The 27,051-nt window shown below is 39.5% G+C and overlaps 1 protein-coding gene across 1 annotated transcript in view; it reads left to right on the forward strand.

Moving 5' to 3' along the window:
• Nucleotides 1-26,773, forward strand: part of LOC140995188 (solute carrier organic anion transporter family member 3A1-like) — a 30,458-nt gene extending 3,685 nt beyond the window's left edge. Inside the window, exons 2-10 of the mRNA XM_073465145.1 lie at nt 1,017-1,476; nt 20,416-20,514; nt 21,792-22,061; nt 22,194-22,358; nt 22,494-22,692; nt 23,908-24,043; nt 24,160-24,332; nt 26,084-26,148; nt 26,397-26,773. Coding sequence (XP_073321246.1) covers nt 1,017-1,476; nt 20,416-20,514; nt 21,792-22,061; nt 22,194-22,358; nt 22,494-22,692; nt 23,908-24,043; nt 24,160-24,332; nt 26,084-26,148; nt 26,397-26,773 — 1,944 coding nt within the window. The remainder of the gene's footprint in view (nt 1-1,016; nt 1,477-20,415; nt 20,515-21,791; nt 22,062-22,193; nt 22,359-22,493; nt 22,693-23,907; nt 24,044-24,159; nt 24,333-26,083; nt 26,149-26,396) is intronic.
• The last annotated feature ends 278 nt before the right edge of the window (nt 26,774-27,051 follow it).

The following is a 27,051-nucleotide window of genomic DNA, read 5'->3' on the forward strand; positions in this document are numbered from 1 at the left end:
GTCTCGGTTCCAACCTCACTAGTTAGGATTCAGAGTGTTGATGTGAAGAAAAAAAAAGATTATTAAAGTCACCATCTTGGGCGTTAGGACATTGTGACAGGCAATCATCACAAACAAGAACAAACAGAACAGAAAAGATTCAGTCAATCGATTAATCTGCCAATTAAACGATTGACTGAATCTTTTCTGTTCTGTTTGTTCTCCTAATGATCAACAAGATGACAGTAAATGTTGTTATTTTGCCCTGGAGTTTGGTGTGACAGGATAAACAGCAGTAGCAACATAGAAAAAGATGAATAAATATAAACATGATCGGTCTGATTTCACGTGCATCGTCGTGGTTACATTCTCCTTTTTATCTGGGATTGCTTCAGGAAGTCTTGAGGCTAATACTGCACCTTGCTGGGAATGAATGATTAGCCTAATAAAAGTTTAAAATATCTACTGACCAAGCTTTTCTCGTCAGTCCTGTGGATGATTCAGCACACATTTGATGCAAAGAGCCAGTTCATCACTGACACACACCCAGAACAGCGTTAGTACGACGTGTTTGTGTCCGTTTGATAATTAGAACAGCTGCGTGAGGTTTCTTGCCTGAAGCTACACACATGCACATGTCCCTCTTTCCCAGGTTAGCATCAGGCTAGCCTCAGGCTTTTATTGGGTAGAGGAGGAGTGTGGGGATGAAGATGTTGGAAGCAGCTCATGTGTCATTAGCAGGTTGGGGTTGCAGATGGCTGTTTGTGCTTTTACCCAATAACACCTGAAGCTCGTTGCCCTGCATTATTATTTTACACAAACATTTAAATGAAATGGAAAATACATAAAATGTGTACTTTGAACAGGTTGGTATGGCAATCAATATTGTTGAAACTGTACACTAAAAGATGCTGAATATAAAATCAAATGTATGAACCTGTATTAAAAACTTAGTGGGCTGGCTATGATGTCAGTGGCTGTCCTAAATTGCTGCTGGTTGTAAAACCACTTTATAACACTTGTTTTCTCTCTGCCAGGTAAGTGTTCTTACCACTCTGGAGAGACGCTTCAACCTCCAGAGTGCCGATGTGGGCGTCATTGCCAGCAGCTTCGAAATCGGCAACCTGGCCCTCATCCTGTTTGTCAGCTACTTTGGCGCCAAGGCCCACAGACCCCGTCTGATTGGCTGCGGCGGGATCGTCATGGCATTGGGGGCACTGCTGTCGGCCCTGCCGGAGTTCCTGACTCATCAGTATGAGTATGAGGCCGGGGACTCATGGCACGCCGAGGACGGCAGGGACGTCTGCTCCAACATTACCAGGTCAGAGAACCGAGACTCTGGGTTTAAATGTGGCAACAGAGCCAACACCAACATGATGTACCTTCTGCTGATCGGAGCCCAGGTTCTGCTGGGCATCGGAGCCACACCTGTCCAGCCTCTGGGAGTGTCCTACATTGATGACCATGTCCACAGAAAGGACTCCTCGCTGTATATAGGTGAGTGGCACTGAGTCACTGTGGGCTTATGTCTGCGTTTATGGTGCATACTGAACCATTAATGACAGACTCAAAAGCTCTCCCTGACTGAAAACACTGATACATGATGTTCCTTCCCAGTTAAAATCTCCATCAAACACAACAAAAGTAACAGAAACAATTATGATGTGATGAACATGTTGCAGATCGGTGGTTGCTAAGCTATTAAGCATTTCAACAAAGGAAAAACTGGCACTAGCGACTTGCTTTAACTGATTTAGAACCAGAGACTAAAGTGGGAAACAAACAGCTCCTTAAAGCTAAAACATTTGAGATTTTGAACATTAATATAACACAAAACAACTTTTGCTATGTAATGATATAGTGCATTAAGTGGAGTAATGTGTTGTGATCTGAGCATCTGTGTTCTTTGCTTTTAGTTTTTATGCTAATTGAGCAGAAGCTAATTAAAGGTGCAGTCAGCAATTCTGGAGAATGATAGTTGAGTCTCATTCTCAAAACAATGAGACTCAACATTCAACCAAGAAAAAGTTTCTCCAAAACTGCATACCGCACCTTTAATCTACAACACTAACAGTGAAACAACACTAACTGATGTGCTTGAATGAAAACTTCCACAAGTGCTTTCTTTGCTGCGATTTCTCTTATGTATGTACACTCAGTATGAAGGCAGGTGATTGACTGTTTAGATTAAACAGATTACATATGTGTTCCTTTGTAACATTTAGAGGTGCTGGAAGTAAGATTTCTTTAAACTTTGGCGAGAGCTAGGCTAACTTTTTCTTATTTTTTCAGGCTTTATGCTAAATTAAGCTAATCTCTTGCTGGTTCTAGCTTCATATTTAGGGTGAAGAAATGAGAGGGGTATCAATCTACTCATCTAACTCTCAGCAAGCATAAGCATACACCACAAAATATCACACTATCATTACATTATGTGCATTTGCACAGCGATGCAAACAAAGAGAAAAATCAGAGCTAAACAACACCTAGCTTGATCCTTCATGCGCTTGCTTTTGGCTGACTTTGATTTTAGTTAGCTGGAAGTAATAAGACAAGATAATGACATAATAAAATCAATCACAATATCTCTGAAAGTAAATGGGATTATTATGTTAGCATAATTGAAACATGACTGTGACATTAATCACTCACGTGTACAAAACATGATCATCTGTCCTAAAAGGCTCATGATTACATAGAATTATATGATTGTAATATTGTTAAACTACATCTTATTACTGATATAATCTTCACTGAATCTTACTGTAATTAGTCATGATTAATTAAATTGCTAATGACAGGTGCACATGTAGCACAGACAGAAAGCAGTGGTTGGTAGCTGAGGAGGGTTTTAGGCCTAGTCCATGTGAAGTGCAGTGAACAGAAGTACAAATGTGGTCACAAGTAATTCACAATAACTCGAAAGAGACATCAAAGTATTCTACAGGTCATTAGACATATCATAATAATAACTTATATAAATAACAAGTGACAGCCCCAAAGGTATTGAAGAAGCAGGAAAAGTCAGTGTGGGTCATTATCTTAATCCTAAATAATATGAAATTAATATATATATATATATATATATATATATATATATATATATATATATATATATATATATATATATATATATATATATATATATGCGGTCTTTAAACTAACTGCTTATTTCTGTAGTGTTAACCACAATCAACGTCCGGTAATGTGACGCCTGTCATTGGATTTCCTGTAAATGGAGTTCAAGTTTCATTCATGTTTTTAACATTTTTAACCACAGTGCTTACTGCTGCTCATGCCAACTTTTTAAACAAACCACAAATGTAAGATACAGGGATGGCTGATATGACAAATATTACTATTTTTTTTTAATACTGTGACTGAACCTTGTTGAAAAAGAGAGGGATGACTGAAATCAAGCCTTCCTAGTTACTTTGCATCATTTCAGTGTGACAAAGTGACCATTTTGGTCAAGGGTGTTGGTCCTCTGGAACCTAAAAATAGAAATCTACGCTCTCTGCTTTGCCTCTCTCCTCTAGCACACATCCAGACCTTTTTTTGTGTCATGCACTGTCAGTTTGTGTGTGTGTGTGCGTGTGTGTGTGTCCTTTCGCCATTGTCATGTCTCGTAAATCTGACTCACAGACTGAGGATCAGCAAAACTGGGTTTTTTTTTGTAGTTTGGTGCACAAATAAAAATCTTTTTATAGGCTTAATTAAACACACATTTATGTGTCGTGGTGTCACTGCAGTGCACGTGAACATCTTTCATTACTTGTTATGTATTTTTGCCATTCTAATTTAGACAGATGGATTATTACAATTCGATTTATTGATTTACTGTAGACAAGTAAAGGACACTATTATAACTATATGTAATTTTAGGAGTTGTCCAGTATGTTTCTGTGTTACTGTACTATGAAGTATATGTCTTACTGAGATCAGAGTTTGACCAGTGGATGGAAATATCCCTGGTGATTAAACATGTTAGTCATGTATGAAGGATGGATCGTTATTTCTGCTATTTCATGCTCTTCTCATTGTCTCCCAGATCATTGGTGATGTTTTGAAAAAGCTCATGGGTGGAAATTTGTGGCATTTTGGAGGATTCTGTTTGGTGCAATGATGAAATCAAGGAGTGTGTATTGGGGTTTAGAGATGCAGTCCCATGAACTGAAAATGTAAGATCCAGTGTTTCCTGTGTTGTCATGGTTGACGTGGACATTGCCTGATCTCACTCTGTCTCTCACATAACCGCCCTTGAGCAAAGCACTTTATTCCCAAATTCTGCAAACATTCAGTGGCCAGCAGACTGCAGTTATACTTACAGCAGAGACCAAGAGGTCGACATAACACACATTACAGCTTGTCTGCCAAAGTTGCCAAGGCAACAGTACAGAGACAGGCACTGAGGCTACAGTATGTGCCATTCCTGCTCTTCTCACCACTCAGTGACCTGCTTGTAGCACAGCTCCATCTGGGAAGATGGAGAGAATGAGACAAAGGACATGGGAACAAAAGACACACTCCTTATATTCCTGATATAATAAATACATTATTATTAAAAATTATAATAATAGCGGTTTAGCCAATAATTCAATTTTATAATCTGAAGTCTTTTCTCACAGAAGCTGTGGTTCTTCTGTGGCTGCATGCAACTGTTTGGTTGACAACAGTTTATTTGACTGGTGGTGTGAAAACACGTTGGTCAATCTAGAAAGTTATAATTATATATTGTTATATTTTGTCCTAATCAGATTTTTTGCAAATGCAACAATAATATTATTGTACCAGTAATTATCTGTCAATGTTATTGACCCTGAAAATCCATATCTCTTCTTTTTGAGGTCCACAATCTATTGTAAATTTACAGACATTCAGTTATGGTATGATAATGTAAACCAGTAAAATCACCATTACATTAAACCTTAAAGAGCTGATGCAGCAATAACTCAAAGCTCAACTATAGTTAAAAAGAAAGTTCATCCAAAATCACCAGATCATCAGATCTTTGCCTTCTCTGGATTGATGTCTGATTGATATCTGCATCATTCCATGGACAACAGACTTGTGACAGAGTGGGATCTAAGCATTAATAACGTCCTCCTTGGCTAAGTTAAGTATATTCACGAAAATGAAGGAAATTAAAGGAAGTTGAACCTCCAAATATGGTTAACACAGGGTTCACAGGCTGGATGGGCCACACCGAGGGTTCTAAATTGCGCTTACACTTATGCACATGATTATAACAATACCAGCCTCCAAAGTCTGTACCAAGATGGCAAACTTTTGTTTCGTTCACAACTGCAGCGCATTTCACAATAAAAGCTCATAGACATACTGGTATACACTGCTTAACTGCTTATCATGGAGGACTTCCTAAAATTGCCACTTTTAATAACAATCCAAATTTACTTTTGATTCGCAGTTGTCTGTCGACTTCTTTAGCCACAAAAGTGTCATTTAGACTCTGGTGCTGCTTTACATCCTTAGCTGCTAAGAAATGGGCATGTTTTTTAGGGCTGTGGTTTGTAGAGTCTGCATGCAGCTGCACCCCTCCCAGCTGAGTTGTAACGTTAGCTAGCTTAGTTAGCTCGCCTCTTGTCCTTGAGTAAATGGACGTCTCCTTCTGTGCAGAGAGATGGGAAGAAAATAGTTTGTATTTAACACTGCTCACAACAAGGCCTTTGGATTATCCGGAGTAAACGGGTCATGATTTCTGGAAGTAGACATTGCTGTTGAGTTTTTCTAATGTATTTTCTGGCCCTTTGAGCACAAGAAACTGAGCACCATTTAGTTCCATTGTATTCCAGAGGAGGCAAACATCTCTGCAGTCGATATTTCCAAAACTCTGCAACTCACACCAGAACAATGCAGATGGATAAATACTACTACAGGCAAGAGGAAAAAAATGTACTTTGGATTTTTGGGTGAAATTTTCCTTGAATATTTATTCTGTAAGATGAATTCTGTTCTTGTGCTGTCCCTTAGCATCTCTTCCTGTTGATGTTATCAGTTTGCCTCTGTTGGGTCAACAAAGACATTAAAACAAATTGAAAATACAGCATTGTTGGCTACCATGTGGCGAGTGAATCCTTCTCACAGGCTTCTCTGCTCGTCCCTGGCTAGTTTCATTGTCCCTGCTTGCGTTTCAGTGCAGACCTCTTGCAGGGTGAGAAGGCCTGCGGTTTGTTCTGTGCATGCTTTGATCTGTACAGTCTCTGCCAGCAGCACTCAGAGTGGAGGAGATGAGGCAGGGAGGGATGGACAGAGGATTCAGGAGAGGAAGGAGGGCAAACAAGGCTAGCACAGCACCCAACTGCCCACCCTACCCCCCCTCTTGGCTAGAGGCCAACTCCTACCAGATGCCTGATGTTAGACATTACACTTGATATTTATTTGCCATTTTAGAAAATTTAAAGGAATTCATTGCACTTCACTGGATATGATGCTCTAATTCTGCATTAACGTGTTATAAAATGATGAGCACAACTTCAAAGTTAAAAGTTGTTCTTATTTTAAATCTATTTTCTGATTTAAGCAGGTTTCATTGTTTTATACTGTACACAATCATACAGTACAACAGATTGTGAAATTATCTGATGTCTTGGTCCAGAATATATCTAACAATGAGAAAAATATACAGATGAATATAACAATAGAACAGAGAAGAATCTAGAAAACTGATAAAATAAAATAGAAATATATAAAATAGAGTAACAATGAACAATATAATCAGTAAATATTTTCAATGCTAAACAAATGGAACAGTGAAACAATGCAACAATATCACCAGCAGCACGTTTCAGAAAAATGAAAAAATATCACCAGCGTGTCATAATGAATGCAATATAAGGTGACATCAGTGTGACAGTGACGTATGGCAGGTGGATGTATTATAAGTTATGTGTGTGTGAAGACATTACATTACATCCATCATTACATCCAAGAAGGTCCTGGGCTTCTGTCTTGCTTTCTCTGTGGGGTCTGCATGCTCTCGCTGTTTTCAGTACAGATGGATGTGACATGTAATTTAAAATTGTTTGCATGTTATCTTTTTGTGTTTTGTTTTCAGTATTTACAGTATATAGAGTGGAAATTACACACCCTGCTCTTTTTTGAGAAAAAAACAGTTCTGCTATATTTAAATTAAAGGTGCAATATGTAAGAATTTAAGTTTAAATGCAAATATTAAATAACGTTATCATCAGGATGTAGGGAAATTACAGTTTTGATGTGACGTGAAAGACGTCATGGTTCTGTGTTGCAGAGATAGCTGGACCAACAGCTAGCCCCCCGAGCCACTTTGTACCTTAAAGGTGCACTATGTAGTTTTGGGGAAGACATTTTAATCAGAAGAGAAAGATCTTTTTTTATTCCTAAACAAACTAAATAAACATCCTCTTTGTTTTTTAACTGAATAAACAAACTGACAACACAGGACAACACAATTTCATACTGTTTTACTTTGTTTATATTTGGCGGACCCTGCCACCTTTCTAGCTTTAAACAGTGTTCTGAAGACCTTATTTTCCTCTGAGAACAGCTTGTTTATTCAGTTATGGAAGAAATAAATATTTCCAAGTTTGTATTATTATCTCATTTATATTGTAAATATTAACATTCTGTGTTTCAGTTTCTTCTCCAAACGACATCTTGCCGCTTTAAGCGCTGATAGTCCGATAGTAAACAGCACCAGTACTTCCCTGGTCCTTTGAGCTCCAAGACCAGTCAGAGTCACACCACCACCAAGCATGGGATACATTTTGACCTCGAATGGCACTTACCACTATGTCAACAATGAATTAAGTCCTCTGACTTTTTAAATAATAAAGGAATGACAAACTATGATTTAAGTAGGACCTCAAGAGTCAGAGCAGCAAAAATACGACTGTCTGTAAGCCCTGTGATGGAAACACAAAGAGTAGCACCATTTGTTGCTCCTTTCTCACTCTTCAGCTGTCAATGAGTTTATAAATAGCCTTCATTGCATTGTGGACTGAAATCTTGAGTCTGTTTTGGTATCATGGCCGCTGTTCTGTGTCCCGGTTCAGTGCATCACAGCCTTTACCAGCCCATGAGGAATTGTTTCTTTCATAACATCCACAAGCTTCTTCCTTTGACACTTACAAATAGTCTATTATTCTTTTTCTCCACCACCCCCTCTCTAAAGTGCTCTCGTTTATTTGACAATGCAGGCATAGTGATTGCCATGGTTACCTCCTACAATGTGACTGCTGGGTCGTCTGTTGTGGCTCGGTAATTGCATGGAGCCCAGTCTTTATACAGTACATATGTATTATGTGCTGCTAAGTAGTATTTTTGCCGCTTCCTTTTCCCAGCCTGTAGGCAGTGGCGTTCTCTGACGAGCTTGACGTGTGAAGAAACAGTAACATTGTAAGAAAACCCCTGAATAATGCAGCGCGACATAGAAGCAGTTAGGAGCTGTTTAGCAAACATCTAACCATATGATTAAATATTAAAGCAGCAGCTCTCTGCAGGCTCGCTAACAAATCAGATGATTTAAGGAGAGGATGCTCTGTTGTGGCCACATCTTCACCCCACATGGATCAATACTGCCTGAATGAGAAATTTAGGACACTGGGAACACTCAGGAGCAGAAGAGGAAACACTTCTCTGTTGTCATGGCACAAATCCCCCAGCATGCACCTGTCCTGTATCTGTTGTGTGTCTGTAGTGCAGCCTGTTCTTCCTCAAATGTTGAGTGGGCGCTCACTTAGTGTCCTGCACGTGTCTCTGTGTGTTTTCTTCTATGAGTGTGTCTGTCCTGATCAATGTGAACAGGCTGGTCAAAAGAAACAGACTATTTTCCCTGTTAGCTGCCCATCAGATCATTGTGGCTTCTGGCAACTGAAAGGAAAACAAAAATAGATTTAAAAAATCGGAGTAATGAAGCAGTGATCCACTGCAGCACAAACAATAAAGAGTGTGATCAGTGTAATGGAAAGTGTCCAGAGTCTACAGTGATACTGGTCGCTCTATGAGGCTAACTGAGGCAGCACAGTGAGAGCTAAATGCTCTAAAGTTAAATTCGCACCTAATAACAAGTAAAGCTGATGTTGCAGTCGGCTTGGGTGTTATCCAGAAGATGCTGTAACAGCTGTTTGATATTGGGAAAAATATTGCATATAACGGCAAATATCGCGATATTCAAGATCTAATATTGGCCCAAGCCTATGTCACAGTGGGCTTTGACAAAACAACATTTTGACTGAATGATGACTCTACATGAGGGTCAGAAGATCACCAGAGTTATTAAAATGAATTCTGCACAGAACATGAAAGCATAATCTCCTCATCTCCTTGTCCATCCAACACTAATCGTCAAGACATTTCACTCGTTACCACAAATGTCAACCTCACGGTGGCGCTACAGGAAGAATCAAGGCCTCAGCAAAGGCTTTAGCATTCACCCTCTGGCCACAGTGGATATGTGTGCTAAATGTCATGGCAATCCAATCAATAGTTGTTGAAATGATTCAGTGAGGACGAATGTGGTGTACATACTGACCAGTAATGCCATCCTTAGAGTCAAGCTGCTCTTGTGGCTAATAAAAGCAAATTTGAATAAATATGCATGTGTATGTGCAGACAGCATATCCATCCACATTACAGTTGCAATGGTGTTGACCTGTGGCTTATATGATCAGCTGATACAACGGAGCAGAAAATGGCTTCCCACAGAAAGACTTACCTCCTCCTGAGCTCTGTTGACTACAGTATGATGTCAGAGCTGGACTGTAATTGGATTATTGATCGCTGTCTACTGCTTGACTGATACCGCAGGCGAACGCAACTAACCCAAGTATCTATTGTACTGCTAGCAGAGGCACTAACAGAAAGGCAGCTATTCAATTAAACTATTCATGCTCTGTGGCTTTTTTTATAATGTAGCTCCAAATAGTTTCTTCTTTACATCCTAATGGGAAACACTGCAGCAACACTACAATACTTCTTCTAACGTTGCCATATTAATCAACGTCCCAAATCAGTATATAAAAAGAAGACATATTGTGTCGGCTGCAACAAAAACGCTCATGAAAACCGCAAAACCAAACCAGAAGCAAAACAAATCTGCTCAGCGCGCACAAATGTGATCTCAACTCAACACTTGTTCATTTAGTCACGTTGACTTTTGAGACTCTGGAGGCGGAGACATGTCCTGTCTCTCATGAAACTCGTAATTACAATACTAGCAAACCATATTCTGTAGGTAAATAAGGACCGTAGGTTTGATAGCCCTGCTACAGTGTCTAGACTCAAATGCTTCTGGTTTGGTTTCCATGCATTCCAATTGGTCTGCCTTCAGAAAATCACATTTCCACTCAAAATGATTTTTAAAAAAAAAAAAACGCTTTACAAAGAGCACATTAATTTTAAGCTGCGCTAGTAGCATACCTCTGTGGGAAGCCTTGTTGGCCTGTTGGTCAGTCTGCCTCTTTAGTCCAGGCTGATCCCATCATGGATGACCATGCAATTGTGTGCAAATGTTCATGGTGCCCGGAGGATGAATCCTGCTCACTGTGGTGTATCCCCTTGCTTCTCCTCTAACCAGACCATGAGGCTTACAATTGTGTTTTTTTTAAGTCAAATGTCACAACAACTGCTGATTGAATTGCTATCACTTTGGTGATCCCTTAATATTTTCTCCAGTGGCATATTTCAAGACCAGTACTTCCAAAATAAAGACATTCCCATCAGCCTCACTTTGTGTTTAGCTGCTTAAAGCAACACAACGTGACTTCATAGAGAAAGATAATTGATTGACTGTTGAGTTTCATCCCCAGATCGACAAATACTGATGCTTGGGGTTGGCAGCTCAGGTCGGACGCCAACCCCAAAGTGTCAGTATTTGAAGACTTAGGGATGAGACTCAACAATCAACTTTCTTTCTCCAGGAAGTCACATGCTCACATTCTTCATTAAGATGGTGAAAGAAGCAAACATACAGCACCTGCACGTTAGCTGTTGTGAGCCTCACATAGCCGGTTGTTTAGTTGTGAAATCTCAGCCTGCCTATTACGAGTATAGCTTGTCAGACTAACCAACATGTGACAGTACATCCCACGTAGACCTTCCCATTATTATGTGCATGTACAGAAGTACCTGAAGACCAGGCTGGACAACCGAAAGGTTAGAGGTCTGCAGTAAAGTGCTGAATAGCAGCAGCGATAAAATACATTATATATAGCATAGCAATGTAAAGTACAATAACCTACAGTACATAACAGTACTGTAGACTAAAAGAGCAGTGGGAGCCTGAGGGGTCCAGCTCTGCAGCCCCTGGGTCAGCTTCTCCCTCCCTGCCTCACATCCGAGCCTCTATTCATCGCTGTAATGCGTGTAATGAAGCGCTGTGAGGCTGCAAGTGGAGAGTCCACTGCAGCAAAATGTTTTTACTCCAGTGGAGTTATTACTCTTCCACTGTAGGACAGCAGAGGAAGGTATGGATGCCGACTCAGCACACACTGTCTATTGAGACCGGCCCAGGTTGTTTTATATGTGTGCGCCTTTCAGGAGCACCTTTGCCAAGATACAAAGTGCCAGTGATTGAACCGTGCCATAATGTGAGTCTGAGTGAGAAATTATTCATGTGCTGGCAGTGTGACCAGGTGGAGGAGCCCCGGCTCATACAGGATGACCTTGCCTCTGCTGCATTCATTACAGCTGGATACAGAGCATAACTGAGGGGGCTGGCATTGACCATGGGGTTCAATCTGATTTTCAGCACTTCTGTTTATATAAAACCAAATATAGCAATAGTTCCAATACAAATGACCAAGTGACTGATGTTCTACATCAAAATGCTGTTTGTTGACTTCAGCACAGGATTCAGTACAGTCTCACTCATGAAACCGATTGGAAAGCTTATATTAAACAACACACCTTTAAAGGTAGACCCTCAGTATGCATTCAGAACTAACAGATCCAAGGTGGATGCCATATCCACTGCCCTCCACTCAGTCTTCACACGCCTTGAGAGTAAGAACAGCTACATCAGGACGCTGTTGGTTGACTTCAGCTCAGCATTCAACACAGTCTCACCCATGAAGCACGAAGGAAAACTTTACTCTTTGGGCTTTAGTACCACACTCTGCAACTGGATACTGGATTTCCTCACAAGCAGACCCCAGAGAGTTCAGATTGGCAGTTGCACCGGAGCCACCGGACACACACCCCTGTCTACATCAGTAGGGTGGAGCAGGTGGAGCAGGTGGAGCAGGTGGAGCAGGTGAATAGTTATAGGTTCCTTGGAATTACCATCACTGAGAACTTATCTTGGTCTTCATCATCACCAGCCCTGGTTAAAAAAGCAACAGAAAGGGCTCTACTTCTTGAGAAGAGCCTTTTCTGGTATGGTTCATGCACGACGCAGGACGGGAAGGCTCTACAGTGGGTGACTAAAACCGAAACCGCAACCCAGAACATCATTGGTTAATCGAGATGTCTACACAGAGCCCGAAGTATACTCAAAAGACAACACCCACCCCAGGCACAGTCTGTTCACCCTGCTGCCGTCTGGCAAAAGATGCAGAAGTATTTGTTGCTGTACCACCAGACTAGAAAGGCAGCTTCTTTCTTCAGGATGTGAGACTCGTCAATTCATCCTCCACATTCCTCTGTATGAAATTGTTTTTGCTGTGTTTTTGTTGTTTCTCTTGTGTTGCATAAAGGGACTTGAACTCAGTTTTGTTTGACAACCCTGTTGTTGTAAAATGACCAATAAATTGACCTTTAACCTTTTAAAGAGCTCTATAGAAATCAGTTTGTTGCAGCTTGTTGTTGGAAAAGTAGGTAAACTGAAACCACCCTTCATTACACACTGAGTCTTCAAAAACATTCAAATAATACCCCATACCATTATTGTAATCAGGGCTGTTGAGCTCCCCGGGGGGAGTTTACTGAATGTTCCACAATTAGAAACAAGCACATGGTTGTATTTTGTAGGCTAATTGCAGTATTTTTAGACTTGGTATGGCCTATTTAAAAGTAACCACTTTTATGTCAATGAATAAATTAGGTGATAGGTTGAGACTTTCTTGATTCCCAGGAGGAAAATGAAGCAAATTAAAATTAAAGATAAATGAACAATTGTCCAGAATATATTTCAGACAGCGAGGAGAAGGCTTTGACACAGCATCAGGCTGCAGCATTGAGATGATCACGCTGGGAAATAAAATTTATAGCAAATCTAACTGGTGAAATAAACTGACAAATAAAATCAATCCAATACAACAGTCCTGTGACAAATAGTATATCTGATGTTTGTAATATGTTTGTTTCCACATGCATGTCTGCAAGCAAGATAAAATTGCACACGTGTTCCTGCAAATTAGTTATAGTTTAAAGAAAACTGGGCTGGGGAGCAGGCATGACTTAACATACAGTATATTTATTTATATATATTGTTAAGGCAATCTACGGTATCGCTTTCTGTTTCTGTTCAATATACTGGTCACAAATAAAGACATGCATTTTAACACATGCAGGCACTCTGAACAGATTTCTCTGACAATTTGACTTTCCATGTTCACTACTTTATCACTCCTTGTGGTGCAAACTTCTATAAACTAAATTTACACAGATTAAGAGAATTTGGTGAGCCATAGCGCTATCCTTCCTTTGAACACTTTAAAGGAATAGTTCACTCTAGAACGAAATTCAGTCATTATCGACTCACATTCATGCTGATGAGAAGTCCGGTGTAGTTTCTTATTCCTCAAAGTGCAGCTGGAGACCCGCGGGGGTACCCTCCTGCAGCAAAAATCCATATAACGGGCGTCAATGGTGTCCATAAAACTACACAAAAACTTTGTAATATTCCTCCATACTGCTCGTCTGCTGTAATCCAAGTGTCCTGAAGTGGCGACATCCAGAGTTTACTCGAAACAACGTCATTTAGTACATTTTTCTAGCCTAAACAGTCACTATGCTATATCTGCCTGGAGGCACGCTCCCACGTGCACGCGAGTCTCCCTCACGGCATCTGCACTTTGGAAGCCGCGCCAGACAAGATCAACGAGAACTCGCGATAGATACACACCGGTATTTACATCCTGCTGTGAGCGACCAAGCGACACACAAACACAAGAGGGATCTGCCTGCACTAGTGATTTCAAACTTTGAAACTCACAGCAGGATGTAAATACCGGTGTGTATCTACTACGAGTTCTGTTGATCTTGTCTGGCGCGGCTTCTGTAGTACAAACGGCTGTGAGGGAGACTCGCGTGCACGCGGGAGCGTGCCTCCAGGCAGATATAGCATAGTGACTGTTTAGGCTAGAAAAATGTACTAAATGACGTTGTTTCGAATAAACTCTGGATGTCGCCACTTCAGGATACTTGGATTGCAGCGGACGAGCAGTATGGAGGAATATTACAAAGTTTTTGTGTAGTTTTATGGACCTTTTCGTCTCGGACACCATTGACGCCCGTTATATGGATTTTTGCTGCAGGAGGGTACCCCCGCGGGTCTCCAGCTGCACTGAGGAATAAGAAACTACACCGGACTTCTCATCAGCATGAGGGTGAGTCGATAATGACTGAATTTTGTTCTAGAGTGAACTATTCCTTTAACTTGACTAGTTGCAGTCAGTGTGTGTGATAAAAAGGGTTAAGACTCAAGTCAAGACAAGTCAAATGTATTTCTATGGCACATTTAAAACAACATGAGTTTACCAAAGTGCTTTACAAACAGATAAAAGAAAATATGGTCAACCGAACACACAAAAAAGGTCATGTATAAACCCAGAGTTCAAGATAAAATCCCTGAGCAATGTAAAAAATAAAGTTTCTTAAGTAGTAGCAGTTTAAGTTCGATCAAAAGCCAAAGAAAAAAGGTGAGTCCTGAGCTGTGCTATGAACAGTCAAGACGTGGCAGATCTGAGGTGGTGTGGCAGTTTGTTCCACAGGTTGGAGACGCCACACAGAATGCACGGTCACCCTTGAGCTTCCATCGAGCTGGAGGGATGACCAAAAGTGACTGGTCGGAGGGAATTAAAATGTCAGATCAATAGGAGGGAGCCAATCCATGGAGTGCTTTAAAAACAAACACTAAAACTTTAGAATGTAAACTGACTCTACGCACTTTTTTTTATACATTTTTATCTCAGTTTATGTCAAATTCTTTGAAACTGAAACCGCAATGCATTGAAGAAATACATCATTTTTTACTTTACCTTTGTGGGGGTATTTTGTATTCTTCAGTTAGACAGATATTGTGACATATTGTCAGATGGTTGTCTTGCACTGTATTGTATCGTGACTTATTCTGTGATTCCCACCCCTAATATTTATATTCAATATAAGTATATGATTCATATCTTTATTATTAGTTCTAATATTTGTTTATGTTTGTGTCTCAGTGTATTTTAATATTGAGAGTTATACATTCAGCCTATTTAATGTTAAACAATAACACTAATATTTTAGGAACAAACCTGATTAAATATATAATATTAAACTTACTTAGCAATACGGTCGCACAGTAAGGAGAAGCTGTCAAATCCTCAACAAGCTCTCAGCTTAAGTGGAGTGTCCACCTGCCACTTCCAAATGACTGGGTCAAACCAGCTGCCAGAGTCTTACATGGTTATCTTAGTCCTCCCAGAGTGTCTGTACCTGAATTATACATTTATCTTATAGTTATAGTCAATCATCTGGGTTCATGTGGCACAAAGTTACTTCGGCACTGAAAGCCAGAGTCTATGTTGAGGTGTGAAAGCAATAAGGAATAAGTGTATCAGAGAAAATAAACTCATCATTTATTAGTTTGTTGTCCAGCAGGACTGCACTGCTGTACCTTCACCTCTCGCTGCTCTTGCGTGTGTGTGTTCATTGTCACAGCACTCAGGCACAGCAGGTATAAGAAGGATACAACAGCAGTCTGTTTTTTGCATGGAAACAGTAGAAATCCATTAAGGTCCTCTGTGGAAAAATTTTAGCGTGAGCAGCATCTCCAGGGCAAAGCATGTCCTGCTAAAACAGTCTGACGTGTGTTTGAGACGGGTGTCAGATTTAATTCTTCCATGTCAGCCCACAGTCTTCTCTGCCTTTTTAAACTTTTGCACTTACCTTTTGTTGGAGATGTTACTTTGGTTGTATTGGCTATGATGATTTGAGCACAAAAATATATATATAGGATTATAAAACTTTACTTATGTAAAGTATATTCTGAATTTGGTTTCAAAATAAAATGACCATTGATTGGGAAAACTTCTTTAACTGATAGAGGTCATTTTTCAAGGATAATTGAAAACATAGGGGAGTAAAAAACTTGAATAATTTGTACCGACTAGATGAGACAGAGTTACTTGATGATAAACTAAATGTAGTATTTTTTCCCAAGAGGTACTTTTTACTCTACTACATTCATTTAATAACTAAAGTTATTAGTTACTTTGCAGATTTTATGCTGCATCAGGACCGAGTGCATTTTTTAGCTCATGTATTTGATCAGCAATCAGATTAAAAAAACGAAAAATCAGAAAAATGCTGAATATCAGATCCAATAATCGTCAAGGCCGATGATTGGACAATCCCTAGTATACACTATATACATACATATAAATTCATGCAGTGTTGTAAAAAGTATCCAATCATAGTTTAAACTATCTAACGTTGCTAATGCTAGCCAGCATTGCTAACCCTAGCAAACGTTAATTCACAATTATAGTAATGTTTTTAAGGAAAATAGGTACTTTTATGCTGCACCTTTCTCCAAACGCTGTAGATGTATTATTTTTAAAAAATGATTTGTCTACATAAAAATGTTATCAATATGACATTTAAGTACATTTAATATCAGATACTTACTCATGTGCTATTCATATGTGTGACTTTCACTTTTACCAAAGTATGTTTTCTCACGATATCTTTACTTTTAATCAAGAATGGCAAAAGTTGAACCATCCTCTTGAAATTAACCACACAGGCATTGATTGTTACAATTAATCTTGTATTTAAAAATATGTGCACATCATAATTGCAGCATTGCAATTGCATTACCATGCAGCAACTTTAATCTCAACAGTACAATATCAATTTTTTTCCCCACATCTTTACAGGTTTAGATCATTCTGAAGACCTAACTTAATAATAGATACATTTAACCATTGTACACAGTGTACCACATGATAATGTAATCCCCCATATGTTGTTAGTTTTTATCTCAAAACCAGTTCTTGAAGGTCACACTCCATAAATGTAATCACAATTTACAAGTCCTCTGCCAGTTGTTATTTCCAAAAATATAAATTTTATTAGAGCAGCCTATGTTGGCTGTATTATAAAGATATAATTGACATAGAGCATTATAGTTTTACATTCTTGTAAACATATTAAAAAAAAACAGTATTCAGTCTTTCTTTCAGCAAAAAGATGCTTTGAGACCACTTGCTTTCAAATAGTATATTCAGTATATAGTTTTACTACACAATAATACAAGTTTAACTGTGTTGTGTAAGCTCCAGTCCTTCACTATATATTGTGCATTCTTTTACTGCTGTGAGCCTTTAGTTGGGTCTCTAAGGAAATGTCCTCAGATGTACCAACTGTTGAGTCCAAACAACAGACTGGCATCAGTCCTGAATGTTTCTCCTGATGGGTGTCCAGCAGCTGTTGCTTTAGGATTATAAGCTCCCTGTCTGTTCTCACGGTATAACAAAGCTCACCGGTAATTCTCCGTCATCATGCTTATTGCTGCTATTGTCATCAGCTGTTTCAGTCTGAAGGCCACTCCAGGCTCTGACTTTATTCTTGTGTATACGGGACACAGTAAAGCCGGTTGTGCCCACAGGGAAGTTTAGAGAATATGGAGCTGTGGTGTATTGTAGATACGATTGGCTGGTGCCCAACATTTTCCGCTGGTTCACTGCCATGTTTGTGTGTGTGTTTGTGTGTGTGTATATCGGCCAGCCTCTCTGCATCACATACATTATGGATTAGTTGTGTTGTCCTGTGTTTGTCTGTGATTTGATCCTAGTCGAGGGCAGAGTTGGAGGTGGGAGGTTGCCCATTGGTTGCCTGTTGAGTGGGCCCTGCTGTAACCCCAGACGTCCTCTGTCACCTGACCTCAGCCCCGCTGGCATCAGTGACTCTGCTGAAATGAAAACAATGCATCTAGCTGACAGAGAAAGTCAAACAGAGAGAGAGGCGATGACTATTGATCAGAGTGTAGTGTATCCTAATACTGTACAGCTGAATGGGAATGACATGTAAAGTATATCATTGTTTTCATTAAATTATGTTTTATTTTGATATACTTAGAAACTGTTAGAATTATCGAACCATACAGCTGCAATATGTCTTCACTTTGTAATAAAACCATGTCTGCTATAAACAGCCAATAACACTGAGTCACACTCCTGCCTCTGGCGGGAACAGCAGTCGGTCAGCCCACCTCTTTGTTCCACACTCTGATATCTCAACAACCATTGGACGAATTGCCATATATTTTTCTCTTACAAACTTGTTGCTGTTAGCATGCTAACATGCTAAACGAAAATGGTGAACATGGTTAACGTGCCACCTGATAAATATTAGCATTTTAGCAATGTTATTGGAGCTTGTTAGCATGCATCACTCATTGTTTTTGGACTATTGTTATGAAGCATGGATCTGACAATAAAAATATGGATAAAGCATTGGAGGCGAAGCCCCGTTCATTCCTTTGAAAGCTGCTCTGGGGTGCATGAAGCCAAAAATGTAACTTGTAACTACAGATTGAGACCATAAACTCTTTAGTTAACTGTTTACTGAGGTAATAAATCAAGTGAAATCAGTAATTTTCTCATAAAATTACAAACAGTCAGTTTTATTTTGAAACCAGTTGAGTGGCTCCCTGCTGGTCATAAGAAAGAAAACAGGTTTCAGGCACTTCCTCATTGGCTTCACTTTTCAGACCAGAAAACTCCATCCATATTTTATACAGTCACTGATGCTGACAATAACTCAACGCACAGCTGTGTCTCTAGCTAGCCCTGTTTGTTATTGACTACAGGAATGTTAAAACCACCTTGATCACCCACTTGTCATATGCCCTTCCTTCTTTTTTCTTTTCTTTTTTTTTAATTATGTAGTAGGACAGCTGAAGATTATGACAGGCAAGACGGTTGAGAGATGGGGGGCAACATGCAGCAAAGGGTCATGGGTCGGAATCAAACGCAGGCTGCAGCTGAGGACTCAGCCTTTAGAAAACTGTTGTATCCACCTTAATGCACATGAATACAAACGTATATGTTTGGTGGTCAGGACTGAGGCCTCTGACTTTAATGATTAAAGTTATAAATTATAAATATTTGAGTGGAAGGTCTTTCTCAACATTTAACTGTATATCTCTTATAAGGGAATAAAAATGCCCAAAAATGCTGCAGATTTTCAAATGGTGACCAGAAATCAAAAAAGGCTGGTTGAAACAATATTTAAAGCCTTGAGACTTACCTTTAGAGATACATTGATAACACTATGAAGAATGAAGCGGCCGTTCCTCTGTCAGATTTATAACTGGTGATAACCACAGCAGTAATCATTGCATCCCTCTCAGAGAGAATTGACTGACTCTCATCCTGTCAGCGGGCAGCGGCCTCCTCTGCTCTGGGCTGTGTTAATAGCAGTCAGGCTACTGGAGCTCACTTCTATTGTACCGGCATGGATAACTGAGTTTCACTGACACACAAACACACACATACACACATTCCTGCACAGTCTGCTGTTGCTTACTGGTAAGGTCTGAGCCACTAGGCCAAAACAGGGCAGTGTAGCTTTCAAGAGAAAATAAACCAGAGCTGCTGCATCAGTGGCTCCTCACAGCTCTTACACTAAGAACCCATTTCCTGCTCGATTATTTATGATCCTGCTGGATAATCTAGTCTTAGATCACTTACACTGTGCAACCTCTGAGCTACATATTACAGTGACAGTGAATAAATCTGTCACTTGGCATGATTTACATTCTCAAAAAAAAAAAAACATATTTATTGATTTCATATATTTAACACATTGTACATAGCTGAACCTTCCTTAAAATTGTTATATCAGTATCAATTCAATACTTAATGTTTATTTGAGTAAAACATGTAAAGTTCTCAATCATACCATGTGTTTAACAACAGATGTGTTTACTATAGTGGGAAGCTCCATGATACCACATATTTAATAAAGCATAAAGCACATTTCTAATAGATAGTTTACAGTCTTGATGCAATGCTGCCCTCTGCTGATAGATGAGATGTCTGGTTAAAGGACTGTGGCTAGAATTTTAATGAATCTAAAGTGAATAAAGGTAGAGTTCTGCAAGAATGAATGTTGATTTTATGACACTAACATTGCAATATTGCTGAGCTTTTGCTGTTGCTGCTACCATTTTAACAGACTGATCATTTTATTCTCTCCTTTCTCTCTCTGTCTGTCTTACAGGTATTTTATTTTCAACATTAGTGTTCGGCCCGGCCTGTGGCTTCATCTTAGGTTCTGTCTGTACCAAAGTCTACGTTGATGCTGTCTTCATCGACACCAGTGAGTTGGCAGATGCTTTTTTCTTTACATTTCTTGAGATCAGTGAAGTACTGTACTGAAGTACTTTATTGAGGTATTTCTCAGGGCTCCAGACTAAACTTTTACAGTGGTTGCACTGGTGTGCCTAATTTTGTCCTTTAGGTGCACCAGCACATAATTTAGTTAATTTTAACCCAATAGTAGTCTATATTTAAATTTAATTTCTCAACACATTGTGTACATGACTGTAAACAGGAATAAAAGTGCTGATAAATCATTGAAATCACAGATCACAGATCACAGATCAATAAGAAAAGGCAGTAATCTAAAAAGTGCTGATGTTTTTAAAGTGCTAAATAAACTCAAATAAATAAATCAAGATCAAATTACTCTTATTTCGGTTTTATAAAAAAACTGATTTATTTGAAAAAAGGTTACACTTAGTGTTTATACTATAGTGGATTCCCCTGTCTTACTGGGATACTGTCTGTAAGTGTAGTACTTATGTAAGCATTTTTTTTTGTTGTTCTGATTGATAAAAATATTTTATACATTTTTCAATCCGACCTCCTGATCATCAGGTGCACTGATGCGACCAATGACAATGTTTAGTTTGCACTTGACAGATTTTTGGAGCTCTGTTTCTGTTTTATGCTTCATTTCAAAGGGAGATATTGTGCTTTCTCCTCCACTACACTGACAGATTTAATTCTTAATTACTTTTAAGATAATGATTTAATACAATGGATCATATAACAGGTGTTTGAAATACACACAGTAAAAGATTAAGATTGCAGTACGTGGCTACTGATATGTTGCAAGTAACTGGGGTCACATTTGAGATGAAACAGTGATTTTAGCTCCAAACTTCTCACATGGTTGCATGTCAATAAATGTTTAAATGGCCAGTACTTTTATTTTAATACTTTAATTATTTTCTCTGTTAATACTTACTGTACGTACTTTTACTTAAGGAGGATTTTTCATGCAGGAACTTTATTTGTAATAGATCACTTTTACATTTGTATTGGTACTTAAAGGATCTGAGTACTTCTTATCCACTGCTTGAGAAAACATCCTTAAATTGTGTCAACTCTGATTAAAATAGTTAGTTTTGTGTTGACCGTACCATATAAAATGTAGAATAAAACATTGAAGTAGCTCAGTAGAGACATTAAGTAACTGGAAGAATTCACATCTACTGGAATCCAATTTCTTCACATTGATCTGTGGAGTTTTATCTCAGAACATCATTCATTATTCATTCATTGTGGTAACTTCCCGTACCTCCTGTCCAGGTAAGCTGGACATCACCCCAGATGACCCTCGCTGGATCGGGGCATGGTGGGGCGGCTTCCTCCTCTGCGGTGCCTTACTCTTCCTGTCGGCCCTCTTCATGTTCGGCTTCCCCCAGGCGCTGGACGTGCAGGACATGGATGGTGGAGGGGAGAGTGAGCAGGCCATGCTGCCTTCTTCCCTAACCCTGGAGTACCAGGGCTCCAAACCCAATGGGGCCATTCATGGCTTTGATATAAACAGCGGACTCTCAGTTTGTGAGCATCTGAGAGGTAAGGAGGGCCAAGTGTTAGTAAAATCTCAGAATATTATCCGCCATCTTTCAATCATATTTCTCTCTCCTTATGATCAATTGTCTTTGTTTTTTCTCTGTCTTTTCTCCATTCTCTTCTCCATTGCCCTAGTAATCCCCAGGGTGACCAGGCACCTCCTCTCTAATCCAGTGTTCAGCTGCATCACGCTGGCAGCCTGCATGGAGATCGCTGTGGTCGCTGGCTTTGCTGCCTTCCTGGGAAAATACCTGGAGCAGCAATTCAACCTTACCACCTCTTCAGCCAATCAGCTGCTAGGTAGGCAGATCATATCTGTCCAAGCAGAGGGCAAATCTTTTTGTCCCCAAAGTGTTTTACCATTAACCCTCTACTCAGTAAAACGCCAGTGGAAAAAGGTGGCAAACACTGGACACTCTTGTCTTTCCTCCCCAGGTATGACGGCCATCCCCTGTGCCTGTCTTGGTATTTTCCTCGGGGGGCTGCTGGTGAAGAAGCTGAACCTGTCAGCTCTGGGCGCTGTCCGCATGGCCATGCTAGTCAACCTGGTGTCCACCGCCTGCTACGTCTCTTTCCTCTTCTTGGGCTGTGACACCGGACCTGTCGCCGGGGTGACAGTCTCCTACAGCAACGAGTAAGGAAGGAAACCTACTGACATGAATTAAGAGTGCTGTATGGGTCCTTCTGTTGTATTTAGTTATTGTATGCAGTTCTTCAAGAAACATGAGTTGGGTGACATTTTATAATAAGCATCATTAATAAATGGTAAATTTATAGTTAATTAAACTTTAGTTTATGGTCATTTCACTGTTAACAGACAATGAAATGCATCATAAATCATTTATTCACTGATTGTTTATTATAAAGTTGCAGCTGATGTTTATAAACCTTTACAAGTGCTTAACAAATGGTTTATAAAGCATTTCATTGTTTACAGTGAAATAACTATTAACTAAAGTAAACTGACCCTTTATTAATGATGCTTATCATAAAGTGTTACCATGACTTGCTCAAAGCTAAAAATGCTCTCATATGATCAAAAAAGTACTTTTCAGAATCAATAAAATGTTTTAACCTTTTTATTAAGATATGCCACTTCTGTTTGCATTTTTTTTTAATTTTTTTTTTATTTAAACTTTATGTTACCAGCAATATTCACATTGAGATTAAGAATCTCTTTTACGAGGGAGTCTTGGCCAAGACAGCAGCATACAAAGTTTCACATAAAGGAACAAACAGCAACTCAAAACAAACAACATAAAATGTTCATTTTAAAGAAATAAGAAATTGACTTAAAAGATCATCATTATCAATCAAACATTAGTGCCTGTTGTGTTCTAATGCAGCATATAAGTCTCATGTGCAAGATTGTACATTCTTGTTACTGTAAGAGAGACTATAAGGTGATCTAGCTGGGAGGTTTCTTTACTGATTTATTGACTTTCTCATCATTATTTTTTGCATTAATGTTAACATATCAGCAATGCTTTATGCATTTAATATCATGTCTGCAATGACAGATGGCAGAAAACTGCATCTGCACCACAGTCTATTGGTTGAAACTCTAAAGCATGCTGTAACTCTTGTGTTATGCATTGAACAGCTGTCAGAAATATTTCCCTGCTTCACTGACTACATTGTGCCATTTGAGTACAATGGTTGACTATTCAGCCCATAGAGTTTCCTATGTAATAATTTCCTGATTGACTCTTCAAAAATGAGTTCATTTCCTCAAAATTATACAAAAGAGAGAAAAAAGAAGTCTGTTCCTGCTGTGGTTTCCCTTTGATGTGAATATCGCATATACAGTATTTATATTCCCTAACATGACCTTTGACCTCCTCCGTAGGACGCTGCAGTCCTGGCAGCGACCTGAGTCAGCGTGCATCAGTAACTGTAACTGCTACACAGCATCAGTGAGCCCAGTCTGTGGTTCCAATGGAGTCACCTACCTCTCAGCCTGCTTCGCTGGCTGCACCAAACCAGTGAGTGTAAACATTACATTGTCCATTGATAAGGACAAGAGACAAATATACATACATACAGAGCAGCAGTCCTGTTCGATCCCCATATTCACTCTCATTTCTTGTCTCTGTTTCAGAACCTGACCAGCTGTACGTGTATATCCAGCACCACTGAGGATGCGGTGGCTTTACCGGGGAAGTGTCCCAGTCCAGGCTGTCAGCAGGCCTTCCTCACCTTCCTCTGTGTTATCTGTGTGTGCAGCATGATCGGAGCCATGGCCCAGACACCCTCTGTCATCATCCTTATCAGGTAAAGAGACCTGCTGCTATACACAGACTGCCCACAAGGGGGAGCTGTTGACATTTAATTCAGTAATTAAACTGTGTATTTCCTGTTTTTATGTCTGTGAAGCACTTTTGTTGTTGAAAAGTGCTATACAACTAACTTTTAATATTATTATTAGTAGTAGTAGTAGTAGTAGTAGTAGTGGTGGTGGTGATGGTAGTATAATTATTCATGGCTGAGACAAAGGCAAAATGATGGAAACAGTCACTTCAGTCACTGAATACATACAGAGAGATACTGACACACAGGGTACCATTATGTTTTATATATTGTCAGGTAGAAAACAGACACATGAGAAGAACACTTTATGTTATTTACAACCTTATTTTCTCACTAGTGGCTATATTTCAATAGAACTACATTATTATTACAGATAGAATAACATTGTCCTCATCAAGTTAACTGCTGTGATCGGGATACATGGCAACATTGCTAAAAAAAAAAAAGGAGAAGGCAACTGGAGCAAGAACACCAGCAGCCAGAGAATTATTCAGGTTTTCAAAAAATAGTTCCCCATTTTGGTAAATACACTGGCTTTCTTTCTGTGAGTTCAATTACAAGATCGATACCACTCTCATATGTGTTCGGTAAGCTACAGTCAACTGCTGGTAGCTGGAAACAGGGGGGACAACTAGCCTTACTCTCAAAGATAACAACATTAAACTAATGCTGAACTACACTAACAGGCTGCTGGCTGTAGTTCCATATTTATTATACAGATATGAGAGTGGTATCAAGCTTTTCATATAAATATGAACAAGAAAGCAAATAAGCAGATAGATAGATAGATAGATAGATAGATAGATAGATAGATAGATAGATAGATAGATAGATAGATAGATAGATAGATAGATAGACTTTTTATTATTAGACTCCAGGTCCATTAAAAAAACAAAAAAACAAAAAAACAAAAACAAAACATATATCCATAAATGTAGAAGTATTCCTATAAACACACACCAAGGTGACGTTGCCAAACTGTAGGTGTTTATATATTTATCATATTTCCTCCCTCCGTTACCACACCTGCTGTATTTGCTGCCGTTGTGTGCAAAAAAATCACAAATCACTTTGCCTCAGTGGGCTTCACACACTCCCTTTGTCCTGAGAACCATCAAGTAAGGAAAAATGCCCCCTCAAAAACCCCTTGTAGCAGGGGGAATAGAAAATGGAGGAAATCTCGAAAAAGAGCCACAGAGAAGGATGGACACAGTACAGAACAGAACAACAAATCGCAGAGTAAACAGATTGAGATTACAGTAACAAAATATCTGATAGATGTAGATTAGATTAGATTAGATTAGATTAGATTAGATTAGATTAGATTAGATTAGATTAGATTTAAAATATATGTGAAGAATGTGGATTCAGAAGGATGACTGAGCAGGCCGAGGCATTGCCAAGTGAACAGGCCACGGGATGATTTACAAGATATATATTAGAATGCAGTAGTAGTGGTAGATATGCAGGCTTAACTGTTAGCTTGTTTAGTTGTCATATGACTTCATTGTTGCATTGTCTTCATGTTGTCAGATCGGACTTTGGTGTGAACAATGTTATCATCAATGAAAGAAATAATTGCAGAAATCAGACCCAAGTTTTAATAAATCGGAATTATCCTTTAACCATGAGGCGTACAGCTCTGAGATCTCTAGCTTGCTTGACCTGACTGGAAATGAAAATGTGAGTATTGACAATTCTGTCTTTGTTTTCAGAACTGTGAGTCCAGAGCTGAAATCTTACGCCCTCGGAGTTCTGTTCCTGCTCCTCAGACTGATCGGTAAGCTTTGCACACTTTACTGTCATGCATTTATATCCACAGAACAGTTCTTGTATGGACACACATTCTGTAATAAGTCTTACAATGCTGTGTTTGTCCCATCCATGTTCATGGCTCTTTGATGTAAATGTCAGAGCGATTCTTGTTGAAGTGAACTTCACTGGTCTGTCTGTGCGGATATAAAGAAAACCAGAAGTCATACTGGTATGCTTTTTGACCTTTTGCCCTGCTGTCTCCTCCCGATCCAGGCTTCATCCCTCCACCTCTGATCTTTGGCATGGGCATCGACTCCACCTGTCTGTTCTGGAGCACCGTCTGTGGCGAGAAGGGAGCCTGCATGCTGTACGACAACGTGGCCTACAGGCATCTGTACGTCAGCATCGCCATCGTGCTAAAGTCGTCAGCATTCGTCCTGTACACCACCACGTGGCAGTGTTTGAGGAAGAACTACAGGAAATACATCAAGAACAGCGAGGGGTACCTCACGCCCACCGAACTCTTCGCCTCCAATGTGACTCTGGACAATTTGGGCAAGGAGATCACCCAGAACCCAGCCAACAGGACAAAGTTCATATACAACCTGGAGGACCACGAGACGTGCGACAACATGGAGTCAGTTTTATAGTGGTGGTCTGAACTGGGACTGCAGACTGGAACTGAGGCTGTTCATGTGCAACTGGTCTGATGTGTGATGTTTCTTTGGTGTCGTATCAGTTTAGAGGAATGTTGTCAGTGAGGGTCTTATCTTCTTCACACCCAAAACATCAAACTTTACGAGGAAAAAAAAAAAAATGAAGAGAAGTTTCCCAAAATATTCTATATTCACTTTGTTTTCTTTTTAACTGGATTACAGACGATCCAGTCCATTTTTGACAAATCATATGGCCATTTTTTTCCCTTAAT

Source organism: Pagrus major, chromosome 4 (assembly GCF_040436345.1).
Source record: "Pagrus major chromosome 4, Pma_NU_1.0".
NCBI lineage: Eukaryota > Metazoa > Chordata > Actinopteri > Spariformes > Sparidae > Pagrus > Pagrus major.